Below are 19,478 nucleotides of genomic sequence, written 5' to 3'. Positions count from 1 at the left end.
ACCCTCTTCACACATCAATCGATACCGGAAAAGGAATAAAACCAGATTCCCAAAGACTCACCAAACTCTCTTCGCTCCCTCTTCAATCCATCAATCAATCAATCAATCAATCCGCACGCCTCCAACCCCTGTCTCCAATCTCCACCTCTCCATCTCCACTCTCTTAGACACGCGCGTGACAATCATTGCGTGTATGCCTGGACAAGGAAGACATCATGTGTCTATTCCTTGCTCAAGCGGAACGAAACATACGTAACTGACCACTCCATATACCACGCACGCACGCACACACGCACGCGGACAGGTATGCGTGCACTCGTCCCTCCTCCATCTCCCTCTACCAACCGTGCCTGTGGCTGGTATCACTCGCCCACTTAGACAGCGCAAGAGAGATCATCACGACGATGCCCGCCCGGCTCGGTTGGTTCAGTTGCAAGTGAGCCGTCAACGAAACCTTGCTTCGACGCGTCAAGCAGTGGAAGGGAGTCGTTTTAGTGTGCCACACACACATACACACATACATACACACGTCTGATGCTCATGTTGAATAAGTGCATGTGCGACGCGCGGTGCCTTCCTTTCCTGCCTTTGCCTGCGGCAGCAGTATGTATGGGAGCGAGTTCCAGCCCATCAACTGGTAAACCAGCCGGGGTACATACTGTCTCAACCAGCCCATCCGTCCATCCAATCCATCCACGGCAAGAGCAGAAGAGCAGAAGAGCAGAAGAGCAGAAGAGGTAGTAAGTAAAAGAAGCAGCCAAAGCATCACTCACGAAGCATCAATCAAAAGCCACAGCCCACATCATCATCATCATCACCATCAAGTCGGCATAGGAAAAAGGAAAAAAATTAGAAAAAAAAATTTGATAGGAGCATGGAGGTACGAGATAGGTGTCTAGGTGCGGAGGCTAAGGTAAGGTAAAGTAGGTAGGTAGATAGGTGATTGGTTGGTTGGTTGGTCTGGCAAAGGCGAACAAGACGCTTTTGGAAGAAAAAAAGGGAGCAAGAGAAGAAGAAGAAGAAGACGAAAAGGGAAACAAAGATCCCAAAGAACCGTAGACTACCTAGTGTAGCGTAGTCCGGCCGTGTCGTTCCCTTCCTCCGTGTTGTCCGTCCACCTGCCAAGGGAGATAAAAGCAAAGCCAACACCGGGAAATTTTCTCATCAAATATGCCGGCCAAGCCAGGAACCGAAAACGCTTGCTCACGCTTTCGCGGTCGCCCTAGTCTTATTTCAAACCAAAGCCCTCGCTCTCGACAACGGCACGCCACAGCATGCGCTCCAGCTTCTCTCTCGAGCGATACCGATACAGCAGCAGAGCATTAAAGCACGTGCGAGCGACAGGAAAGCGATCGCAGTCTTCTCCGGCATAGACAATCTTGATGACGAGATTGGTAGCGCCGACGGCCGGGATGCGGTCCGAGCCCGTGATGAAGGAGAGGATGCGGCGCTGCGAGACGGGCGGCTGCGACGAGAAAAAGTCCCAGAACCAGGTGATAGGCGGGCACGACTGCGGCGGTAGGATAGGCGCTGGTTTACGCTTTGACAGTGACGGCGACGAGTGGTGGCCATTTGTCGGGGCGCCATTGGCTTGCTGCGAAGTGGGAGAAGGCGGGTCTTTCCAGCCGTCGTAGCTGGCGACAAGACGCAGACTCGCCACGTCGAGTGGTTCGTCGGAGCCGCGGACGAGCAGCTCGATTTCTTCGGAGCGGAAGAGCGAAAGTGCATTGCCGCCGCAGACAGTAAAGAAGCCACGGCGAAAGGGGTCGAACTGGCGTGCCACAGCCGTGTCGAGCAGGTAGCGGACGTACAGGTCGACAAACTCTTGCCGATTGGCGTTGGTCACTGGAATGTTGGCACCGTTGGGACACAATGGCTCCTGTCTCACTGCGCCACAATACTCCACCTCGGCGACAAAATCTCGACAAAACGTGCTCTCAACATCACCATCAAACTCGAGAAGCTGGCGCAAGCCTTTGGCCAAGCTTGGCCGGAATTCGGCAAGGTCTTCCAGGGTGTAGTGAATCGTATTGCGGGAGGCTGGAACGACACCATTTTTGGTTGGCGCTGAGGAGAGGAGTTTCTTAAAGGCAAACGGCGGCAAGGCGACATCAAGAATGGTGCTGTTATACAACGCAAGTCCCAAAACGGCACCGACGAGGAAGAATTGGTCCGACTTTTCAAACGAGTAAGGGTTAAAGTAGCAAAAGTGCGACTCTTCATCGTAGACGAACATGGCTGGAAAGAGTCAGCGTGATTCCAATGACCGCTCGGACAACATACCATGCATTGGGTCAAACAGTTCCCGAACCAATAGCAAGAACCATTCCTTCCTCAGCCCGCCAGCGTCGACGCCCTCCTCACCCATGAACTGCACGCGCAGCCCCTTTTTGATGTCTTCTGACCCGGCACCTACCACCTCGCTGATCCGGCGCAGGCTGTCGTCCACCAAGCACTCTCGCCTGACTTTGAGGTTGAAGAATTGCTCCAAATTCTTGTTGCTGAGTATGCTGTCGAAAAATGCTTCCCGAGCTTTATTTTCCATTTGTCTGCGAGCGTCGTGTTCCATGATGCGAATCTTTGCGCCAATAGAAAGAAAGAACGGATACTGGCAAAAGGAAAACCTTGCTCTGCGCGACTCCCATGCCTCAAAATCGGCAACGAGGTCATGGTAGTCGAGCAGGGTGTTGTAAAAGTCCGAGGTTGGCAGCAGCTGACCATGAGCCCTCGCGCGCTCCTTTGCAGCGAGGCCAGCACTGTGTACCGTCGATGCGTGGGCGGTGTGTATAAACGGCTCCGTCTTTCGATTGTGGTAGGTGTTGTTTGCAGCAAACAAAAGGGCCATGACCTTGGCCGCCGCTTTGAGTTGCCAGTCGTCACTGTACGGGGTATCCTTGCCGTCGTCCTTTGGTTTCGAGCTAGAGCCCAACAGCCCCAGGGCGGCGTGGAGTTGCGCTGATGTTGCACCGTGCGAATCGAATTCCGGGATCAGGCCTGCAGTCGGGTTTCCACTGTTGCTTCGTTTCCGGCCTTGCTGTCTGGTGAGACGGTAGGTCACAAAACGCCCGACTAGATCTACCGTCCGTCTAAAGTGATCTTCGGAAAATCTGGAGAACCACGTCGTGACGTAACGGTGGCAGTCATTGTCCATGTTTGCCAAAAGACCAAATATGCGCTTGATGACGCCCGCATGCTGGCCCTGTTCGCGGCTACTCGAAGACCCGGACGCGTCAACGGGAGGCTTGCCCGGGGATGGTGGAACATGAGGGGGAAATTTGTTTGGGTTAGAGCCTTGTCGGGGACGATTCTCGGGAGGTGGCCTAAGAGAAGCTCTCCTGGGCTTGGCACCACCACCTATGCTGTTTCCATGAAGGAGCGGATTCTCAAGAATGATGAGCAAGAATCGCGCATCTTCCAAATTCCGTAATGGACGGTGAGGACGTTTCAGTGTGAGCTCGGAGACCTTGAGCAGCGTTCGCTGCACAAGCATCCTTGCTTCGCGGATTTCATCGTCGGCTTCTTGATACAGACTTTCGGGGAAGTCCAAATCGGGCATCTCGTCAAGCTTTTGTTTCCATGAAACTCCAGCTTGCAACACTAAGTCGTACCAATGGCGAAGCTCGTCCCAGTTGATGAGGGGAGATCGATGAGAGACCAGCTCTTTCGCGTCTCCGACGGATTTGCCTCGGACTGGGAGTTGTTGCTTCGGAGGGTCATGTTCAGCGTGCCCGGCCCACCATGCTCCATTTTCACCAATGTCTCCGAGCATCAGCATTTTGGGATCAGACTCTGTCAAAAAGTCGGCGCCGGGCGTTATTCTTGAAATGGGCCTCGAGTCAATAGGCAACTTGGGAACTGCTCCCTCACTGCGTGTCCTGGGCTGGGGCCGCTGTCTTCCAATCAAAAAGCCGGAATTTAGCGTTTCAAACGTTCCGAAGCTGTCTATCAAGTAGTCCTGAAGAGGCCTGAAGATCGACTTGATGACATCTTGACGACGCTTCTCAGCAGCTTCGGCGGGAGTCAGGGGCGGTGCGCGCTCAGGTGGCCGCGGGCCTACAACAGCAAGAGGGTCTCTAGGTGACCCTGGACCTCTTCGGACGGGGGAATGATGGAGCCGGAGTTGACCAGGTGGTGGGGGCAGCCGTTTCGGCGGGGGACCTCCGGAAGTTCGTGGTCTCTGAGTAGGTTTGGGAACGAGTGTTGGTTGCGAGGGCAGATACTCTCGCAGGCCTAGTGTTGGTGGTGGTGGTAGTGGTGGTCCTCCGTTTACTGCGGGCCGCCGGGGAGGTCCGCCGTTGCGATCTTCTGCGTTTGTTGGCGGCGATACCGCAATCATTGGTTTCGACCCGCTGTTAGCTCGTCTCCTGATTGATATGGGCGGAGGTCGTGTGTCTCCGGGCCGGCCACGTTCAGCGCCACCATTGTGTTCGGTGCTGCTGGAACTTTCTTGACTACTTCTTGCCTGAGTCTCCAGCTTGGTGTGCAAATATGAAACGAGACACCGATCGACAATGAGCCTTGTCCTAGGCACCGAGAGAGGAGCGGGATCGTAAGGTTTCCCTGTAGAGGTTTCTTTGCGCACTGGAACCAAGTCGTTGATCATGAGACAGGCCGAACAGCGAAATGTTCGAAGGCCAGCAGGATATTTGACTTTGGAATCGCAAGTCATGCAGGTACGGACGTCCTCTTGGACCTTGGGCCCGGGGCCTTTCCAGGTGGGCGAGTTATCATAGCCGTTTAATGCCAGATATTTGTCTTCTTCGGGAGAGCTGCAGTCGGGGTTCAGAGTGGGACCATTCTTTCGCTTTGAGCTGAAGAGGGAAGGAAACGGGTGGCTGGCGGAACGGCTATGCTGCTTGCTGCCCCACGAAGGCATCGGGAGGGCATGGAGGAGGATGTGTGGAGTGGGTCGGGAGGAGAAGAATACGCGCTGTTGGCGAGAATGTCAGCGATGGACGGTGGTGAGAGGAGGAGGAATTCTGGGAAGCCGAGCTGGAGTAGGGAGCTTGTGAGATTTTGCGAGCGCGTGCCATACCTTCTGGGAGAGATGGCGTATTGGGCGGCGGCTTCTGGCTGACGGGGGCTTTGCGGGGGGGGGGGGGGGGGGGGGGTGCTCCTGCTTGTGGAGGAGGCGATGTAGGTAGCGTTGACGGTGGAATGCGGTCGGGGATTCTTGGAGAGGATAAGGAGAGAAAGTCGGACGGGCTGTTTGGCGGACAGAGCAGGGTCGTAGCGGGCGGGATGGAGCGTTTCAAAGAGTCGACCTTGTGAGGTTTCCGGGCGGCGCAGGGTTACGGTAAGTGACGCTGCAGGTACCGTGACGTGAGGGTCCGGGGGACGGGAGCCAGAGATTGCGTTCTAGCGCTCCCGCGGCTGACAGGCCCAGCTCAGTCCAGGTCCAGGCACAAGCACAGGCACAGGCATGGACATAGGCATAGGCACCATACAGGCGAAACACGAGGACAAGAGGTGGTGATGCTGAGGTGAGGTGAGGTGAGGCGAGGCGAAGAGAAGCGGGAGCGGCAAAGAAAGCAAAAGCCAAAGGCACAAACACAAGTACTACAAGGGTCTTGACTGGACTTGGGCGTGTAGGGTAAGCTTGGGCTGCCCCATACGCTCCCGGCCTGAAGAGGCAGCGTAAGGTTACGACTAGACGGTGCCGTGGTTTCCAGTGTTTCTTTTTTTTCTTTTTTTTCTTTCTTTTTTTTCTTTAAAAAAAAAAAAAAAAAAGCCGGATCTAGCATCAATCCAATCCAGTCCAGTCCATAAGTGAATACCTTACCTTTAGCACGCGCAGATCCGGGACAAAGCGAGCCACTGTGGCTGCTCCACCACCCCGGCGACGCCACAGCTGCCCCATCTCCCGCGTCTCCTGACACCATAATTGTCGTCGTCGCAATCCTCAAAATAGGTCAATATGTATCTCCTTCTCCCTCAACTTCCTCATCCCAAAATGCCAACCGCTCGCTCTCCGAGCACGTCAGCCCACACAGCCCACGCCAAACATGCAGACCCACCCACACGCCCGTCCACATTTCAATGCCCTCCTCATCGCCTATCATTTCTGCACAGCCCGCGTGTCGACTCCTCTAAAACCTCTTTTGTTTCTCTGGGCAAGCCGCCCGACCAGCCTTGTCCAAACCAACACCCCGTCTCGACTTCGTAGATGCAATGCCTCCCCACACTGCAAAACAAGGCAAACGTCCCAAGGTAGCCAAGACTCCTACCTCGAGTCCTGCATTGCTGAATAAGAATAAGCGAGCACCAACCCTACTTCTTGTCTCTAACCATGGCAGTGCATCACAATTTCCTTTTTTGTCTTCATTGAACCATGGTCGCGACCATTTTCTTGATGCAACCGTACAAACGTCGGCTCCATTATCTCGTTGCAGTCTGTCAACCACCTGTTGCGGGGCAAGGGTCTGCCGCTACTGACGGATGCGCGTTGGACTCGACATATGGCCATTTTGTCACGAGGATCCAGTTGAACTGCTTTTCCATGGCTATTTCTAGTGCCATCACGGCACCAACGGGTATCACCACCGCCGGCTAGCCTAGCCTAGCAGAACCGCTCAGCTGGTCGTGATGTGACCACCCTTTACCGTTTTCCGTACTGCCGGTGGGTCGTACACCACCTCGGCCAGGCGCTTCCTGCACCTCCACTCCGGCCCCGCGCTGTCAAGAAGCACAAAGTCGGCCGGATCCCCCTCTGCCACTTCAATTCCGGCAGCCGCTAAGCCTATGGCTGCCTTGGCTCTGTTGGAAACGCATCCCTTTCAACCGTCAGAGTGGATGGTGAAAGCACGGCAAAAATGTTCCACTTACGTATAGTATCTCGGCGCCAGTCCTTGTCCCCGTCTGGTACACGCCAATGCCCAGGCTTGCAATGGCCAGAGGATCACAGCTGCCCTGAGGCGTGAATGCATTACCAACATTGTTGACTGAAATCGCTGCTTGGAGCTTGTGCTCCTGGATCAGCTTTGGCACGTTGAGCGTGCCTCGAACATTTTCATCGCTTCTCATCATGAAGAGATCGCTTGTTGGCAATCCTACAAAAGACACGGATAGGTCGCCAATAGCCTCCCTCAGTCTCGACCACTCTCCGTCGTTAAAATGCGTGAGACGCGTGCAGTGGCCTAGCGTAATCATCCTGCCCTTTTCTTCCACCCATCTTTTCATCTTTAACGTCTCGAGTGCCTCCCATACAAAAGGCTCCTTGGCTCTGTCCAGATGGTAGTCCATGTGCAGATCTAGAAACTTGCCATGCTCCAATGCAAGTGATGCAATCCACTCCACGTTTCGCTGCATGCTCTTCTGCTTGCTCTCAACGTATGGTGTACTCCCTACCACGTCTACGCCATTTCTCACAACTGCTTCGGACATCAAATGTCTGATGGTCTCGCCCGCATCAGGCCCAGAAAATAGAGGAAGTTGAGCAAAGACGCAAATCTGTACATCGCACCGGGTTTCAAACTCTTGCTTCAGCCGGAGTCCCGCATCGAGGCACTTAAAGCCGACATCGGCATCGACTTCGACAAACGCCCGCATGGCCGTGACACCATATTGAATGCTCTCCTCGATTAATTGGCGCCCTCGTCTTAGGAGATCGTCTTCCTCGAAGCGCGCCTTGGCCTTTTGCGTCAATGCTAAAGCCTCCGCAAAGTCACCCTGCTCGATCTCCAAATCGGCAAACTTGGGATCCTGCAAGAGGAAGCACTTGTCCAAGTGAATGTGCGCATGGCACAAGGATGGAGCAAGCAGGCAGCCCGACGCGTCCAAGACGCCGGGCAAATGAGAGAGCCGGGGTCCACGTGGATCGTGAGCTTCGATGGAGGCTACGCGGCCGTCTGAGATGAGAAGGTCCCAGAGGTCTGAGATGGGTCTGCCTGGGAGTCGCGCGGCCATGATGCGTGCGACTGAGTTTTTGACCGGGGATGCGGCCGATTGAGCGGCAGCGGCGTCTCGTCCGAACTGGACCTTTGCCATCTCGGCGTCCAGGTCTATGCCCATTGCGGCGAGGTAGGCGCCGGCCATGGTGACTGATGGGGGGTGTTGGGGTCGCGGTGTCGAGGACGTTGCGAGAGGCGGCAGGGCAGAGAGCGAGGACCAAAGAGTGTCACAATGGAAGCGAGCCAGCCGAGAGAACCAGAGACGCATCACTCGAGAAGATCAATTCAGACAGACCATAGATCGGGCAGTTTGGCGCGCGGCGGTGGAGTTGTTGTCTCCAGCTACCCCGCCTCCTTTCTCTTAGCGAATAAAAAAGCATGCCAGCCAGCCTCTGCCAGTGGCCCAGTGCCCTTCCTTGTCTGAACGCGTCTCTCACTCGCAGCTTCATTGCTACCTTACCTTAACCTTCGCTCCATCAACAGCACCCCATCGCAGTTGCTGCGCGGACGCGAACAGTCATTATGCAGGCCCAGTATCGGAACTACCCGCCGCAGGCGACGACTCAGCGAGCGTCACCGCACGCAGCTCAACCTCGTCGTCCTGGTCCAGGTAAGGTCGCGCTAGCCGAAGCAACCACTCGCGCGCAGCCCAACAACTCGTCCTCTGTCCGCAAACACTCTCGCTCAAACCATGATCAAACACGCTGACCTGGCCATGATGATGCGCCGCAATCCAGGTCCCATCGCCGCCCACCCGCCGCCCATGAATCCGCACCAGCTGCAGGCCCAACACCAGGCCGAGCTGCAGAAGCGCGAGCTGCTCAAGCGCCAGTCGCGCAAGCCCACCGACAAGAACCTGCCCGATGGCGTCGAAGATATGGTCATTGGCGACGGCGTCGCCCAGTACAAGGCCCTGCGCGATGTCGAGCGCAAGATCGATGCCGCCATGATGCGCAAGCGCCTCGACATCAACGACTTCATGTCCCGGAACATGACGTGCTACAAGACGATGCGCATATGGATCAGCAACACGGCCGAGAACCAGCCCTGGCAGCAAGGCACCATGGACGCCGACGCGTTCGACTTTAACACTGAGAACCAGGCCACATATCGCGTCACCATCTCGGCACGGCTGCTGGACGACGAGCACGACGCCGAGGCCAAGAAGGGCGGCAGTGCCAGCGAGCAAAAGGACCCAGACGCCATGGAAGAGGACAACAACGAGGCTGCGAAGAATGTCCCCAAGAAGAAGAGTGCCGCCCAGCGCACCAAGTTCTCGCACTTTTTCAAGCAAATCACCATCGACTACGACCGGTCGCCTGCGCTACAGCCGGACGGCTTCTCGCACATTGAGTGGAAGAAACCTGAGAACAATGCCGCAGCGGGCGCCAACAGCGATTTCGATCTCCTCGTCTTTGAGCGCAAGGCTGATGAGAACATCAACGTGACCATCAACCTGTATCGCGACGAGGTGCCGGAGCGCTTCCTGTTGAGCCGGCCGCTCGCCGAGCTGCTTGGTACCGAGGAGGAGGATCGCGGAGGCGTGCTTATGGGCATCTGGACCTACGTCAAGGCAAACAACCTGCAGTCCGAAGAAGATAGCCGCAAGATTCGTTGTGACGCCGAGCTGAAGGCGGTATGTTCATCATCCTTTTCATCCAGTCCCAACAAGCTAACACGCGCTAGATCTTCAACGGCCGCGACTTTGTCATGTTCCCCGACATTCCTCGCGACATCCTGCCACACCTATCACCGCTGCCACCCTACCAGCTGCCCTACACGATCCGCGTCGACAAGGCGTACATCAGCCCGCCCGCACCAGGCAAGCCCTCTGCGCCTACCGTATACGACGTGCTCGTGCCGCTCGAAGACCCACTGCGCACGGCCATGTCGAACCTGACAGCGCCCATGTCAACACTTACGCAGATCGCACAGCTCGACGACCAGCTCGCCCATCTGGTGCAGGCGATGCACCACAGCAAAGCTAAGCACGCCTTCTTCACCAGCTTCGCCGCGGACCCGGTTGCCTTTGTCAAGCGCTGGACGTCGTCGCAGCAGCGCGATCTCGAGGTAATCCTCGGCGAGGCGACGCGCGGCGGCGGCGAGGACATTGCATCTGACGAGTGGCGCCGGGGCGGCAAGGAGGGCGTCTGGGGCAGCGACAAGGCGAATGAGGGTGTCGGCATTTGGCTCGCCAAGAATAAGCATTAGTCGTGCCGACAAATGTATCAAAAGGCGGAGAAGAGGGAAAGAAGGGAGCAACAGCGCCAAACTGCGAATAACGATTTAGATGGCGAGCATGAAATCATAGAAGAGGAGGAGTGGAGAGACGGTGTGAAAATGGAGCAGCGCTGTCTCACACGAGATGGACGAAACAAGCTGCTGCGGGAAGAAGAAAACGAGAGGCTGAAAAAAGCCACAGACGCGCAGCCGCAGCAGCAGCAGCAACAGCAACAGCGTCCCGCGCGCCGCCGACGAGCGCCGAGGGTGTCGTTTGTTGAGGTTTCTTCGTCGTCGTCGTCATTGTCATCGTTGTCGTTGTCGTTGGATGAGGAGGATGAAGATGATGATAACGACAAGAGCCCTCCTCCTCCTCACCTTTCTCCCAATGCTGCTGTTGCTGGCGTCAATAGCAGTACCGCCGCTCCTCCCGTCCCTGCCTCTACATCTCCTACATCTCTTCCATATCCTCCACCACGCACATCTCCTACATCAGCATCGCAAACGCAAACGCGACGTCAACGTCCCGCGTGCCGTCAAGCGCAGCAGCGGGGGTTTTATGCCGAGTCGTCGTCGTCGTCGTCGTCGTCGTCGTCGACGTCGACGGGCTCGAGCAAAGATGCGGATGCGGATGCGGATGCAGAGTATGTTTATGAGGATGGTGATGAGGTTGTGTAGATGGACGGACGCGTCTTCCCCTCTCTCTTCTCTTTCTGCACTTGAATCATTTACCGCATGAAGTTCAATCACGGCACGGCGTTTTTACAACGGATTAGGTTGGGTTGGTTTGAGGATGGGAAGGAAGGGGGGTAAAATGGAGTGGCGTTGGTTCGATGGTTATTGAATTTTATTCTCAATTCATATTCCCATCTCATTCTCAGTGGTGCTTGAAATCATGTGTTTTTCGTTTCCCTTCCCTCCATTTATCTATCCATCCATCTACTACATGTAGTCTGCCTGTCTGTAGGCATTGTGGACAGGTAAGTAGACAGACACTGAAAGTAATGAAAAAAAAAAAAAAAAAAGAAAGAGAAAAAAGCCCACATTCTCACCGCCATCCTGCCTCCCTCAGTCCTTCTTTCCCTTTTCCCCCTTCCCTTTCATCTTTCAAAGTCTCAATTCTGACACAACATAACATGTAACATTACCCTTCTGCGATGAAATGAATCGATTTGATTTGGTTTGATTTTGTTGGATTTTGGTATGTTGTAATGTACATTCATCTGACCGATCAAAGATCAGATCGAATCGATTGTATTGATATTGCGTTGCCAAGTTCTGGAGAAAAGAAGAAGAGAGGGAGAAAAGGGGAGGGGGGGGTCGGGGTTGGAAAAAAACTCTCGCTCGAGCACGCACCCGAAACAACGATTACGACGACGATCTGGAGAGAGAAGCGAGAAGAAGAGCGCGGGCAAAGACGATCAAGAAAAAGGAGAAAGGTATGGGCGTGTGTCTGTCTACTGCTGCGTTCATGTCACGCCTCATCTCTTTTTGCGCTGACGCTCTCAACTACGTACATCTCAAGGCCGTAGTGAGAGGCAGACAAGACGCAAACAGACAGACAGACCCCCAGCAGCAGCGCATCCATCCGACACAAAACGCTCTTCACCTACTTATCTCTAGCTGTTCAGGTAGTTTCGGATGGCACCTGCAGACCCAACGTCAGACGTCAGTTGGCCATGTAAAAGGCTAACACTCAGCTCGCGAATTCGCACAAAATCGGAAAAGGCCCGGCAAAACTCCCACTCACACAGAGATAGAAAGCACGGGGGCAGGAGGATAAAACTCACCTTGCAATCTCGTCGCTCCCTCGCCGAGCAGGTTGGTCAGGTTGTCCAGGTCGTCGCCCGCCGTGATGCCGAACCGCCGCACAAAGTCCTTGGCCGCCGTCTCCAGGTCGCCGTAGTCCTCGGGCGGCTCGTCGTCCTCGGGCCGCCCAAAGTAGGCGTTGCTCGAGATGGACGTCGCCCCCTCGAAGCCCTGCAGCCGCGTTTTGGCCTCGTTTTGCGCCGACGGGTCGAATTGCCCGCGCCCGAAGAACTCGTCCGACGAAATGCCCTTTTGCGTGCCAAACTTTTCGCGTGCGAAGCGCTCCGTGTCTGTTGATTGCGTGTCAGTGACGAGTCTTGTGGATTTGGGAATCGACTTACCGTCTTCCGCGGCTCTGCTCGTTGAGCCAAAACCGCCCATCTTTTTCGGCGCTGGAGCGGCGGCCTTTTTTGCGCCCACCTGTCCAAAGCCCAGTCGCTGAACGCCCATTCCCAAGCGCTCCACGTCCTTGCTGCTCCTGTCCTTGCCCGAGGAGCCGAGTCCAGAGCGGGCCGGGCTTATCGGCGTCGGGCTGGCAATCTCCTCATTCTTCTTTGCCTTGGCTGCTGCCGCAGCGGCCTCCTCTGCCGCGACGCGCTCCGCCTCCTCGTCGTAGCCCAACTTTTTGATGCGCTCTTCCTCCTCCTTGGCCTTGCGCTCGGCGGCTTCAAAGTCTAGAGCATCTCCACCCGGCGTAATCTTTTTGGCTCCCAGGCCCTTCTTCTTGGCTCCCAGAATGTTGGTTTTGCGGGGCGCTCCGGTGGCGGTGCCTGTTTTGCGAATGGCAGCGGCCGGGACCGCACGAGGCGCCGCGGGCTTGTCATCCGATGCAGCGGAAAGGGGCGATTTGGGGCGCGAGCCGTTGCCATTGGCGGGAGCGTTGAGGAAGGGCGAGCCGCTGCGAGAGCCAGAGGCCGGAGTGCCAGTGCGCGAGGGCGGGTTGCTGGGTCGCTTGATGGTGGGCTTGTCCCACGAAGAAAAAAAGTCGTCATCGTCGTTGACGGGGGTGTTTGAGCCAGAGGTTTCCGGGTCGGGAATGTCGGTTATGACGACTTCGTTGGGGTATCTAGCCATGTCAGAAATGTAGCGCGAGAGGGATGTTGTGGACAGCATACTGCTTCTTGTCCTGCGCCACTCTCCTGCCCAATTCTTCCTTGTACTTGGTTGCGGCGTTGGACATGTATTTAATTTTGGGGTCCTTGCTGTTGAGAGCTGCGGTGCCGCCGTGCGTCTGAAAGTACTTGGTTGCAGACTCATTGCCACCGACCTTCATGAGGCGGAGCTGATCCCATTGCCAAACTGTGCCATGTGTCAGTTTGATCCCTTATCCACTTGATGTCGTGTGTCGTACTATCCAAGTTGGTGGAGCGCACAAAGGAGATGTGGACTCCAAGGTTGCGGTGGTTGGCCGAGCAGTCGAGGCAAAGGTAGATTCCAAATGGTACCGAGGACCAAGTGGGATTCTTAGCACCGCAGTCGAAGCATACCTGCAGCGGGCGTTAGAGGGCAAGGCCAAACGTGGTGGGGAGGACAGGGGCGGACCTTATTTGCGGGCTTCGTCTTGAGCTTGTCGAAGATTTTCTGCGACTCAGCCTTGGTAGCCTGGGCCATGATGGACAGGCAATGGTCGCAGAGACGGTGGAGAGGGTCGGGTGGGGGAGAGGCTGTAATGGCAGGCGGTTGATGATGGTGGATTTGCGATTCGCGGCGGAGGCCAGCGCGCCCTTGTCGCTTTCTGAAGCCGCAAAGTGGCAGCAACACAATCGCACGTGACACGAGGGATTCCCTCTTACGTTGCCTCTCCACGCTGACCTCCTTGCTTCATTGATCCAAACCTTTGCATGGGAATCTAGCCAACAGTCCCCTCCATGCGACGCGATTCGAGGGTTCAGCTCTAGCCGCTTTGCCAGCACCGGCTAGAGCAGCTCATAGGGCGAGAACACGGCGCTTGCGTCAATCTGCATCAAGCTTTCTTTCTATTTTATTCTCCTCTGTTGTCCGGTTCTGTTCTATCTTCTCAATTCTCTTCATTTGGCAGCCACTCGCAGCATGTGGCAGTGTAAAATGCTGAAGAAATGCTCACCTCATCTGGCCAAAACGATGTGGATGAAGAAGAGCGTTGAGAGCCATCTGGCTGGCAACATAATTATACTCACAGAAACTCTTTTCCTGGTTTATTCTCAATTCTTGGTTCCTGGGGACTCACTTCCACCCTTGCTGTCACTGAGCGAAAGTTACAAATGCATGCTCGAACGATGGTTGTTCTCGAGGATGTAAAAGTCGTTGCCAGTAGCCGCATAGTGCACAGACCATACACGAACGACCTTGCCGTCCAGGGGAGTATCACTTTTTATCAACACCATATACAACATGGCCTCCCTGCCTGCGCGGCGGTCCAGTTTGGTAAAGGCCATTGGCCATCCGCCATTGATCTACACCACCAGCATTCGGACAGATAATGAAGGCCCATGTCACGCGCATGTTGTGCAAGACGGACTCAAAGCCGGCTTTAGAGCCATCGACGCCAGCAACAGCAAAAAGCTGCCGTCAAATGAAGAGCATGTCGGCAATGGCATTAGGGATGCGCTCAAAACGCAAGGCCTGAAGCGAGAGCAAATTTTCGTATGGCACCGATAAGAAATTTTTGAAAGAGCATGGAAAACTAAGACGACTACCTCCAAGGTGCAAGCAGCGTGCTCATGGCCGCGCTACGAGCTATGGGAGCCATCATTGACGCCCGAATCCATCCAGCAGCACGTCCACGCGTCCGTCAAATCGACGCTCTACAACCTGCGGCACGCGGAGGGCGACGACGACGCCGCAGCATCACCGTCGTCATATGTCGACTGCATGCTGCTCGACTACCCCAGGTACGCGCCCGAGACGGTCGGCCCGCCCGAAACCTACGACGCTTGGATCCGCGCCGCCTGGCAGGCTCTGGAGAGCTACGTGCCGCAGCAGATCCGGCAGCTGGGCGTGCGCAACTTCGGCCTGCTCAAGCGGCTCGGCGTGCTGCATCGCAACGCGCGCGTCAAGCCCGCCGTCGCGCAGTGCGCCCTGTTTCCAAAGAACCAGTGGGAGCTGCCGCTGCGCATGTTTTGCGTGCGCAACGACGTCGTGTTCCAGGCCGAAGGCGTCTTGGCGCCGAAGAATCAGAATCTAATTGTGTCGACGCCGGTCGCGCTGTTGAGCGAGTTTGCGCAGGTCTCGAAGGCGGGTGCGTTGTTGGCGTTGTTCGTGGCCATGGAGGTGCCTATACTTAGTGATCAGGGCGTCGTTGATGTGACGAGGCATCGGGAGGAGGTGCTCAAGGTTGGTGAGTGGGCCAAGGAGAAGGAGGATAGTTGGACGACGCTCTTCGATGATTTTGTTCACCTTATCCGGATCTAAATGGGAGAAGGTGGGAGCGAGTTATGAAGCCAGTGGGATCAAAGGATATTTATAACCAAGCACATTTGGGGCATACTGAAATCAGCCACAGGTATCCAGCAAGGAAGTGCAAAGCATCTGGATTCTCACCGACATCTACTTCTTTCACATCACGCCACCTCTTCCTTTCCCTATTTTGACTCTCTTGCGTTTGTCTCGCGCTTATGGCAACACGTCATCTTGCAACCCGTCGTTGTTCAAATCGGAGAACCTCAACGCTTCAAACCATTGCTGTACTGGCACTGGCATGCCATCAACCTCGAACCTCTCCTTGCCCTTTCGCTACCTTCGCGACCAGATTACGTAGAAACTCGCCATCAAACCAGGAAATGCGCACCTCGACGCCTTCCGGCAAGATGGCACACGCCCTGTCCATCTTAGTTGCCTGTCGAAGATGGCAATCTCGCCAATCAGATAACATCTGGACGGAGCGCAGGTGCGGAGAGTGAGAATAGACATGTTTGGCGGCGTCAAGGGCAGCAAAGGAGATCAATTTCCATGTAATTTCAAGAAGTAATGGTTGATAAACAATTGACAGCAATCTCCATGAAGCGAATCCGAGATGCCAACCGTGGATCCCACTGAAGCCAAGGCATAAAATAATCGAGCTTCTTGTGGTCATGCATGCTTTTGGAGACGCGAAACAAATGCTATCTTGCAACACCAGGATTCGTTTAGACACAAACAGCAGAGGATGAACAGCATGCTTGGTTCCGCTCAGATTATCTCCTCGTCGTTTTTGGACGTATGAAAATCCCCGATACGGGAAAATCATATCCAGAAGTTCGGTTGGGAGACGTTCAAAATCTTGGATCTCTGGATCCCTGACGAGGTTCTGTTTGATGAATCTTTTGTGGTTTTCCGAAACCAGGTCGAAAGGGGGGATTGTCAAGGGAATGGACCATTGTTGCGGTTTTCAAGCTGGCGGATGCCGTAGGGAGACGGCTGTCCCGGAACTGGATTAAGCGCGAAGAGAAATTGCTGTGTTGATCACTCGATTGAGGTCGATGAGAGCAAGAGCGAACAAATTATTGCTGGGTGTTGACGCTGGGGTAACGAAGCTGGAGACGAGTTCCAAGTCGCAGGCGAAAAAGAAAGAGGTTCGGTAGTCGCGTTCGTCTGATCGACGAGAATTCCATCACGACTGCTCAGTTACACACGGAGACACGCAGCTATGGCGCGTTTCCGGCGAGAGGGACAAGTCGAGTGGTTCACGGACGAAGGTTGAGTCAATGGCAACGAATTTTGACTTCGGTTGTGAGTGATGGACGAGTCCGCCTATGACGCACGCGAGTCGTGGCTGCTGCCTCGGCGCGCCTTTTGGTCATTCCGATTGCTCCCCCACGCTATCCGATCTCCTTCATCATCATTCATCACTCTGACATTCGCTACCATTTGCTGCTCGCTCATCTCGACGCTGTGCCTTTCCCTCGACAGCGTCTGGACGGTGCAGCTCCCATTCTTATCATCTGCCACTACCCTGAATCGTCCAGCGGCATCCTGCCACTTGTCGCAACATGGGCATTTACGATGAAGTCCCGGACATTTACAGGTCCTCGGACGATGCTGTCGAGGCTTCCATTGACGTCGAGGCTTGGACAGAGGAGGCGACGCGCGCCATGGCCTCGGTCAACATTTCCGCGGCGCCTCAATCAACTATCCGTGGTACCTCTGTGACGCTGGATATTCCTCTGGACGACCACGTTCTTCCCCGGCCCGAGCCTACTGAACCTACGGCAGCCAAGTTTGTGCGCTCGGGCTATCCTAGTCGTAAAGAGCCGCTTCGTCGTGACAGCTTGAAGCGTCGCGAAGCGCTTCTCAAAGGCAAGGAGGGAAGTCGCCAGAGGCGTCGCTGGGAGAATGGTGCGCGCAGACGAAACCTTGACTAGTTCTGAGCTTGGCTAAGGCAATGAGCAGACCGTCTTTTGAACAACCCACACGCGCAGCCTCCTCTTCCGAGTGACTGGGAAATCCGTCCCACGTATCCTGTCCACTCCGTCCCCTATTATTTGGCTCCTCTGTGGGACGCGCAGCTTGCGCCAAAGTCTCTGAGCAAGAATCAAAAGGCCAATAAACCAGCAGTGAGCAAGGAGGAAGAGGATGCTGCAAAGGCGCTGAAGCAGCTGCGGGAGCGGCTCCGGCAAAAGCGTGCCGCCAAGCATCTTCTCGAAGACATTGAACAAGAGGTGCGCAAGTTTATTGAGAACTGGGAAGAAAAGGAGAGGCGCGACGAGCAAGACGGCCTTGCCGATCTCGATTCCGATGACGAAGAGATTGTGTTTGTTGGGCGGAACGGCCAAATGAATGACATGCGGGCAGCCGAGCAAGAGCTGCGGCGCGACAAGATGGTGTTTGATAGTCTTGTAGGTGACCGCAGCGGCGCTTTTGGGTGAGTTGTTTATGATTGTTGTCAAATTGTGTCTAACAGCCTGGCAGGCGGTGGTTGGTTCATTCGATCGCGACCTATTACAATTTGGACACTTGGTCCATTACAACTGGCAATCCGGCCAAACGAGAAGCATACATTGCCATCAAGCAGGGCAAGCTGAAATCAGGTCACCAGGCCAGGGCGCGGCGCCCTCTGCCGCAGCCTTTGTGGAGCATGGTTTGAAACGACATAGAGTTATAGATGCTTGTAGCAACAGGTTTGGTTTGGCAGTGATTTGCTCACTGGTTTTGTGTTGATAGGACCGCCTAGAAGATCGTCGGCTTGCTGGATATAGCCGCAGGCGGTTTGCTAGACTGTTGGGCGTTCAAGCAGCTTAAGGCAGCAGCACAGAGCCTCAGGTACATAAGGTGTTACCCTCCTGCATATGCTTACATTTTTCGTTCACTGAGTGCACAACATCCCCCCGACTATAAACGTCAGCTCCACGAGCCTGGGCAGCCTTTCGTCGTCTTACACAGAGCCATCACCGGCACGTGTTTTGGAACAAAGTGAAGCAAGCCGTTATCGAGGTCGTTCTGCTCACGCCATGTGCCAATTGTGTGGTGTGTTGGCCATTGTTGATCGAGACCGCTGGGTAGGTTCTGCAATGTGTAACCTGACGCATCTGTGGAGATGTGACGAGCATCAGCTGACGCGGGCAGCCCAAACCCCTCGAGCACCACGTTTCCGAACTCAAGACGTCCATCCACCAGGCCCATCGCGACGTCGAGCTTTTCAACGAACAGCAGGCCGGGCATGACTTGCACCCTCAGGAAAGGCGCAAGTCTTCGATACGTGTCGCTCCCGAGGCCATGGCAAAGATGACGGCAGAAATCATCCTCAGCGTGCGAACGATTGTGGCGCAGCTCGAGCTGATGGAAACCGACCGCGAGGAATGGTGGAAGAGCAAGGCACAACAGCGCCGAGAATGGGACGAGGGAGGGCAGGTACAAAAGACGACGCAACTCCAGGTCATCAACAACAAGGCCGTGGACATGATACGAGACATGCAGACCAAGGTCGGCCTGTTTGCACGGTGGAGCCTTGGAGTGCGGGATTTGGACGCGCTGGACTGACTTGGATACGACCAAGTCCACATAAACGACGGCGGAGCTTATTCCACTCAAAGCGGCGGGCGGACGGGTAGATCCACTCTTGCGGCATCGAGACGGTCTCGATCTTGGCCTTGTTTTCTTCCTCCCCGCCACACCCTCTACCCCGCGGGGCCCCTCGCTGCCACGACTCGATTCCATGGCAACGACTCTCGGCATCCGTTTTCTTGCCTGTTGAAGAGGCTCTCCGCGTCGGTTCGAGACAAAAGTCTCGGCAAGTCAGGCGACCCGGCACGCGTAGCTGCAAGATGGACCTGCAAGACAGCACCCTCGGGTACCTCGAACCCTGTCCAATATTGTCCTCTACTCTCCTGAGTGGCCGGTGCCTGGCGCTCAAATACTGCCTAAACATGTCAATGTCTAATTATTTGCTTGTCCGCTGGCATACCAAGCTTTTTAACTGTCTACTCTCCAGTTTTGTCTTGTCCAAGTGTCCCCACTGTTCACGTTGTACCCCCTCTACCTGCTTGCAGCTGCCCCGCAAACCATACAACGTTCCCTTTTCGTGAACGCACGCTACCACAGTCAACAGCCCCAATTCCACCAATCGTATTCTGCTTGCAGTTGGTCCCACTTTAAACTGTAAACACT

The 19,478-nt window shown here is 55.2% G+C and overlaps 7 protein-coding genes across 7 annotated transcripts; 3 read left to right on the top strand and 4 right to left on the bottom strand.

Moving 5' to 3' along the window:
• Positions 1 to 997: 997 nt before the first annotated feature.
• On the bottom strand, positions 998 to 5,017 carry IWZ02DRAFT_160426 (uncharacterized protein). Its single transcript, XM_066762057.1, has 2 exons — positions 2,284 to 5,017; positions 998 to 2,238 (listed from the first exon to the last, which is right to left on the bottom strand). Exons 1-2 carry the CDS (start codon positions 4,874 to 4,876, stop codon positions 1,229 to 1,231), a joined length of 3,603 nt encoding a protein of 1,200 aa, XP_066617666.1. The 5' UTR covers positions 4,877 to 5,017; the 3' UTR covers positions 998 to 1,228.
• Positions 5,018 to 6,572: 1,555 nt separating this feature from the next.
• IWZ02DRAFT_387148 (cytosine deaminase protein-like protein) lies at positions 6,573 to 7,905 on the bottom strand (the record flags this gene model as incomplete). Its single annotated transcript, XM_066765519.1, has 2 exons — positions 6,573 to 6,773; positions 6,826 to 7,905. The coding sequence occupies 2 exons, from the start codon at positions 7,903 to 7,905 to the stop codon at positions 6,573 to 6,575; spliced, it is 1,281 nt and encodes a 426-aa protein (XP_066617665.1).
• A 675-nt stretch (positions 7,906 to 8,580) lies between these two features.
• Positions 8,581 to 10,100, top strand: IWZ02DRAFT_387194 (SWI-SNF complex subunit; the record flags this gene model as incomplete). The annotated part of the gene is made up of 2 exons (XM_066765524.1): positions 8,581 to 9,525; positions 9,576 to 10,100. 2 exons carry the CDS (start codon positions 8,581 to 8,583, stop codon positions 10,098 to 10,100), a joined length of 1,470 nt encoding a protein of 489 aa, XP_066617664.1.
• A 1,755-nt stretch (positions 10,101 to 11,855) lies between these two features.
• Positions 11,856 to 13,529, bottom strand: IWZ02DRAFT_437827 (uncharacterized protein; the record flags this gene model as incomplete). Its single annotated transcript, XM_066766662.1, has 5 exons — positions 11,856 to 12,208; positions 12,260 to 12,984; positions 13,034 to 13,217; positions 13,270 to 13,405; positions 13,461 to 13,529. The coding sequence occupies 5 exons, from the start codon at positions 13,527 to 13,529 to the stop codon at positions 11,856 to 11,858; spliced, it is 1,467 nt and encodes a 488-aa protein (XP_066617663.1).
• A 759-nt stretch (positions 13,530 to 14,288) lies between these two features.
• On the top strand, positions 14,289 to 15,308 carry IWZ02DRAFT_387243 (uncharacterized protein; the record flags this gene model as incomplete). Its single annotated transcript, XM_066765527.1, has 2 exons — positions 14,289 to 14,540; positions 14,601 to 15,308. 2 exons carry the CDS (start codon positions 14,289 to 14,291, stop codon positions 15,306 to 15,308), a joined length of 960 nt encoding a protein of 319 aa, XP_066617662.1.
• Positions 15,309 to 16,630: 1,322 nt separating this feature from the next.
• On the top strand, positions 16,631 to 18,321 carry IWZ02DRAFT_159839 (R3H-associated N-terminal domain-containing protein). Its single transcript, XM_066762052.1, has 3 exons — positions 16,631 to 17,210; positions 17,265 to 17,736; positions 17,784 to 18,321. Exons 1-3 carry the CDS (start codon positions 16,865 to 16,867, stop codon positions 17,956 to 17,958), a joined length of 993 nt encoding a protein of 330 aa, XP_066617661.1. The 5' UTR covers positions 16,631 to 16,864; the 3' UTR covers positions 17,959 to 18,321.
• On the bottom strand, positions 17,745 to 19,328 carry IWZ02DRAFT_160168 (uncharacterized protein). Its single transcript, XM_066762055.1, has 2 exons — positions 18,196 to 19,328; positions 17,745 to 18,143 (listed from the first exon to the last, which is right to left on the bottom strand). The coding sequence occupies exon 1, from the start codon at positions 19,044 to 19,046 to the stop codon at positions 18,213 to 18,215; it is 834 nt and encodes a 277-aa protein (XP_066617660.1). The 5' UTR covers positions 19,047 to 19,328; the 3' UTR covers positions 17,745 to 18,143; positions 18,196 to 18,212.
• Between the last annotated feature and the right edge of the window lie 150 nt (positions 19,329 to 19,478).

This window comes from Phyllosticta citriasiana (assembly GCF_038021145.1).
Source record: "Phyllosticta citriasiana strain CBS 120426 chromosome Unknown IWZ02scaffold_23, whole genome shotgun sequence".
NCBI lineage: Eukaryota > Fungi > Ascomycota > Dothideomycetes > Botryosphaeriales > Phyllostictaceae > Phyllosticta > Phyllosticta citriasiana.
This window is presented reverse-complemented; position numbering and strand designations above follow the sequence as displayed.

Excerpts from the sequence above, each read along its gene's own strand:
- IWZ02DRAFT_160426 (XM_066762057.1), bottom strand. The coding sequence starts at position 4,876 with ATGCCTTCGTGGGGCAGCAAGCAGCATAGCCGTTCCGCCAGCCACCCG. Across the intron at positions 2,239-2,283 it reads ACTGTTTGACCCAATGCATG|CCATGTTCGTCTACGATGAA; the intron begins GTATGTTGTCCG and ends GACTCTTTCCAG.
- IWZ02DRAFT_160168 (XM_066762055.1), bottom strand. The coding sequence starts at position 19,046 with ATGCCGAGAGTCGTTGCCATGGAATCGAGTCGTGGCAGCGAGGGGCCC.
- IWZ02DRAFT_159839 (XM_066762052.1), top strand. The coding sequence starts at position 16,865 with ATGGGCATTTACGATGAAGTCCCGGACATTTACAGGTCCTCGGACGAT. Across the intron at positions 17,211-17,264 it reads GAGGCGTCGCTGGGAGAATG|ACCGTCTTTTGAACAACCCA; the intron begins GTGCGCGCAGAC and ends GGCAATGAGCAG. Across the intron at positions 17,737-17,783 it reads GACCGCAGCGGCGCTTTTGG|GCGGTGGTTGGTTCATTCGA; the intron begins GTGAGTTGTTTA and ends ACAGCCTGGCAG.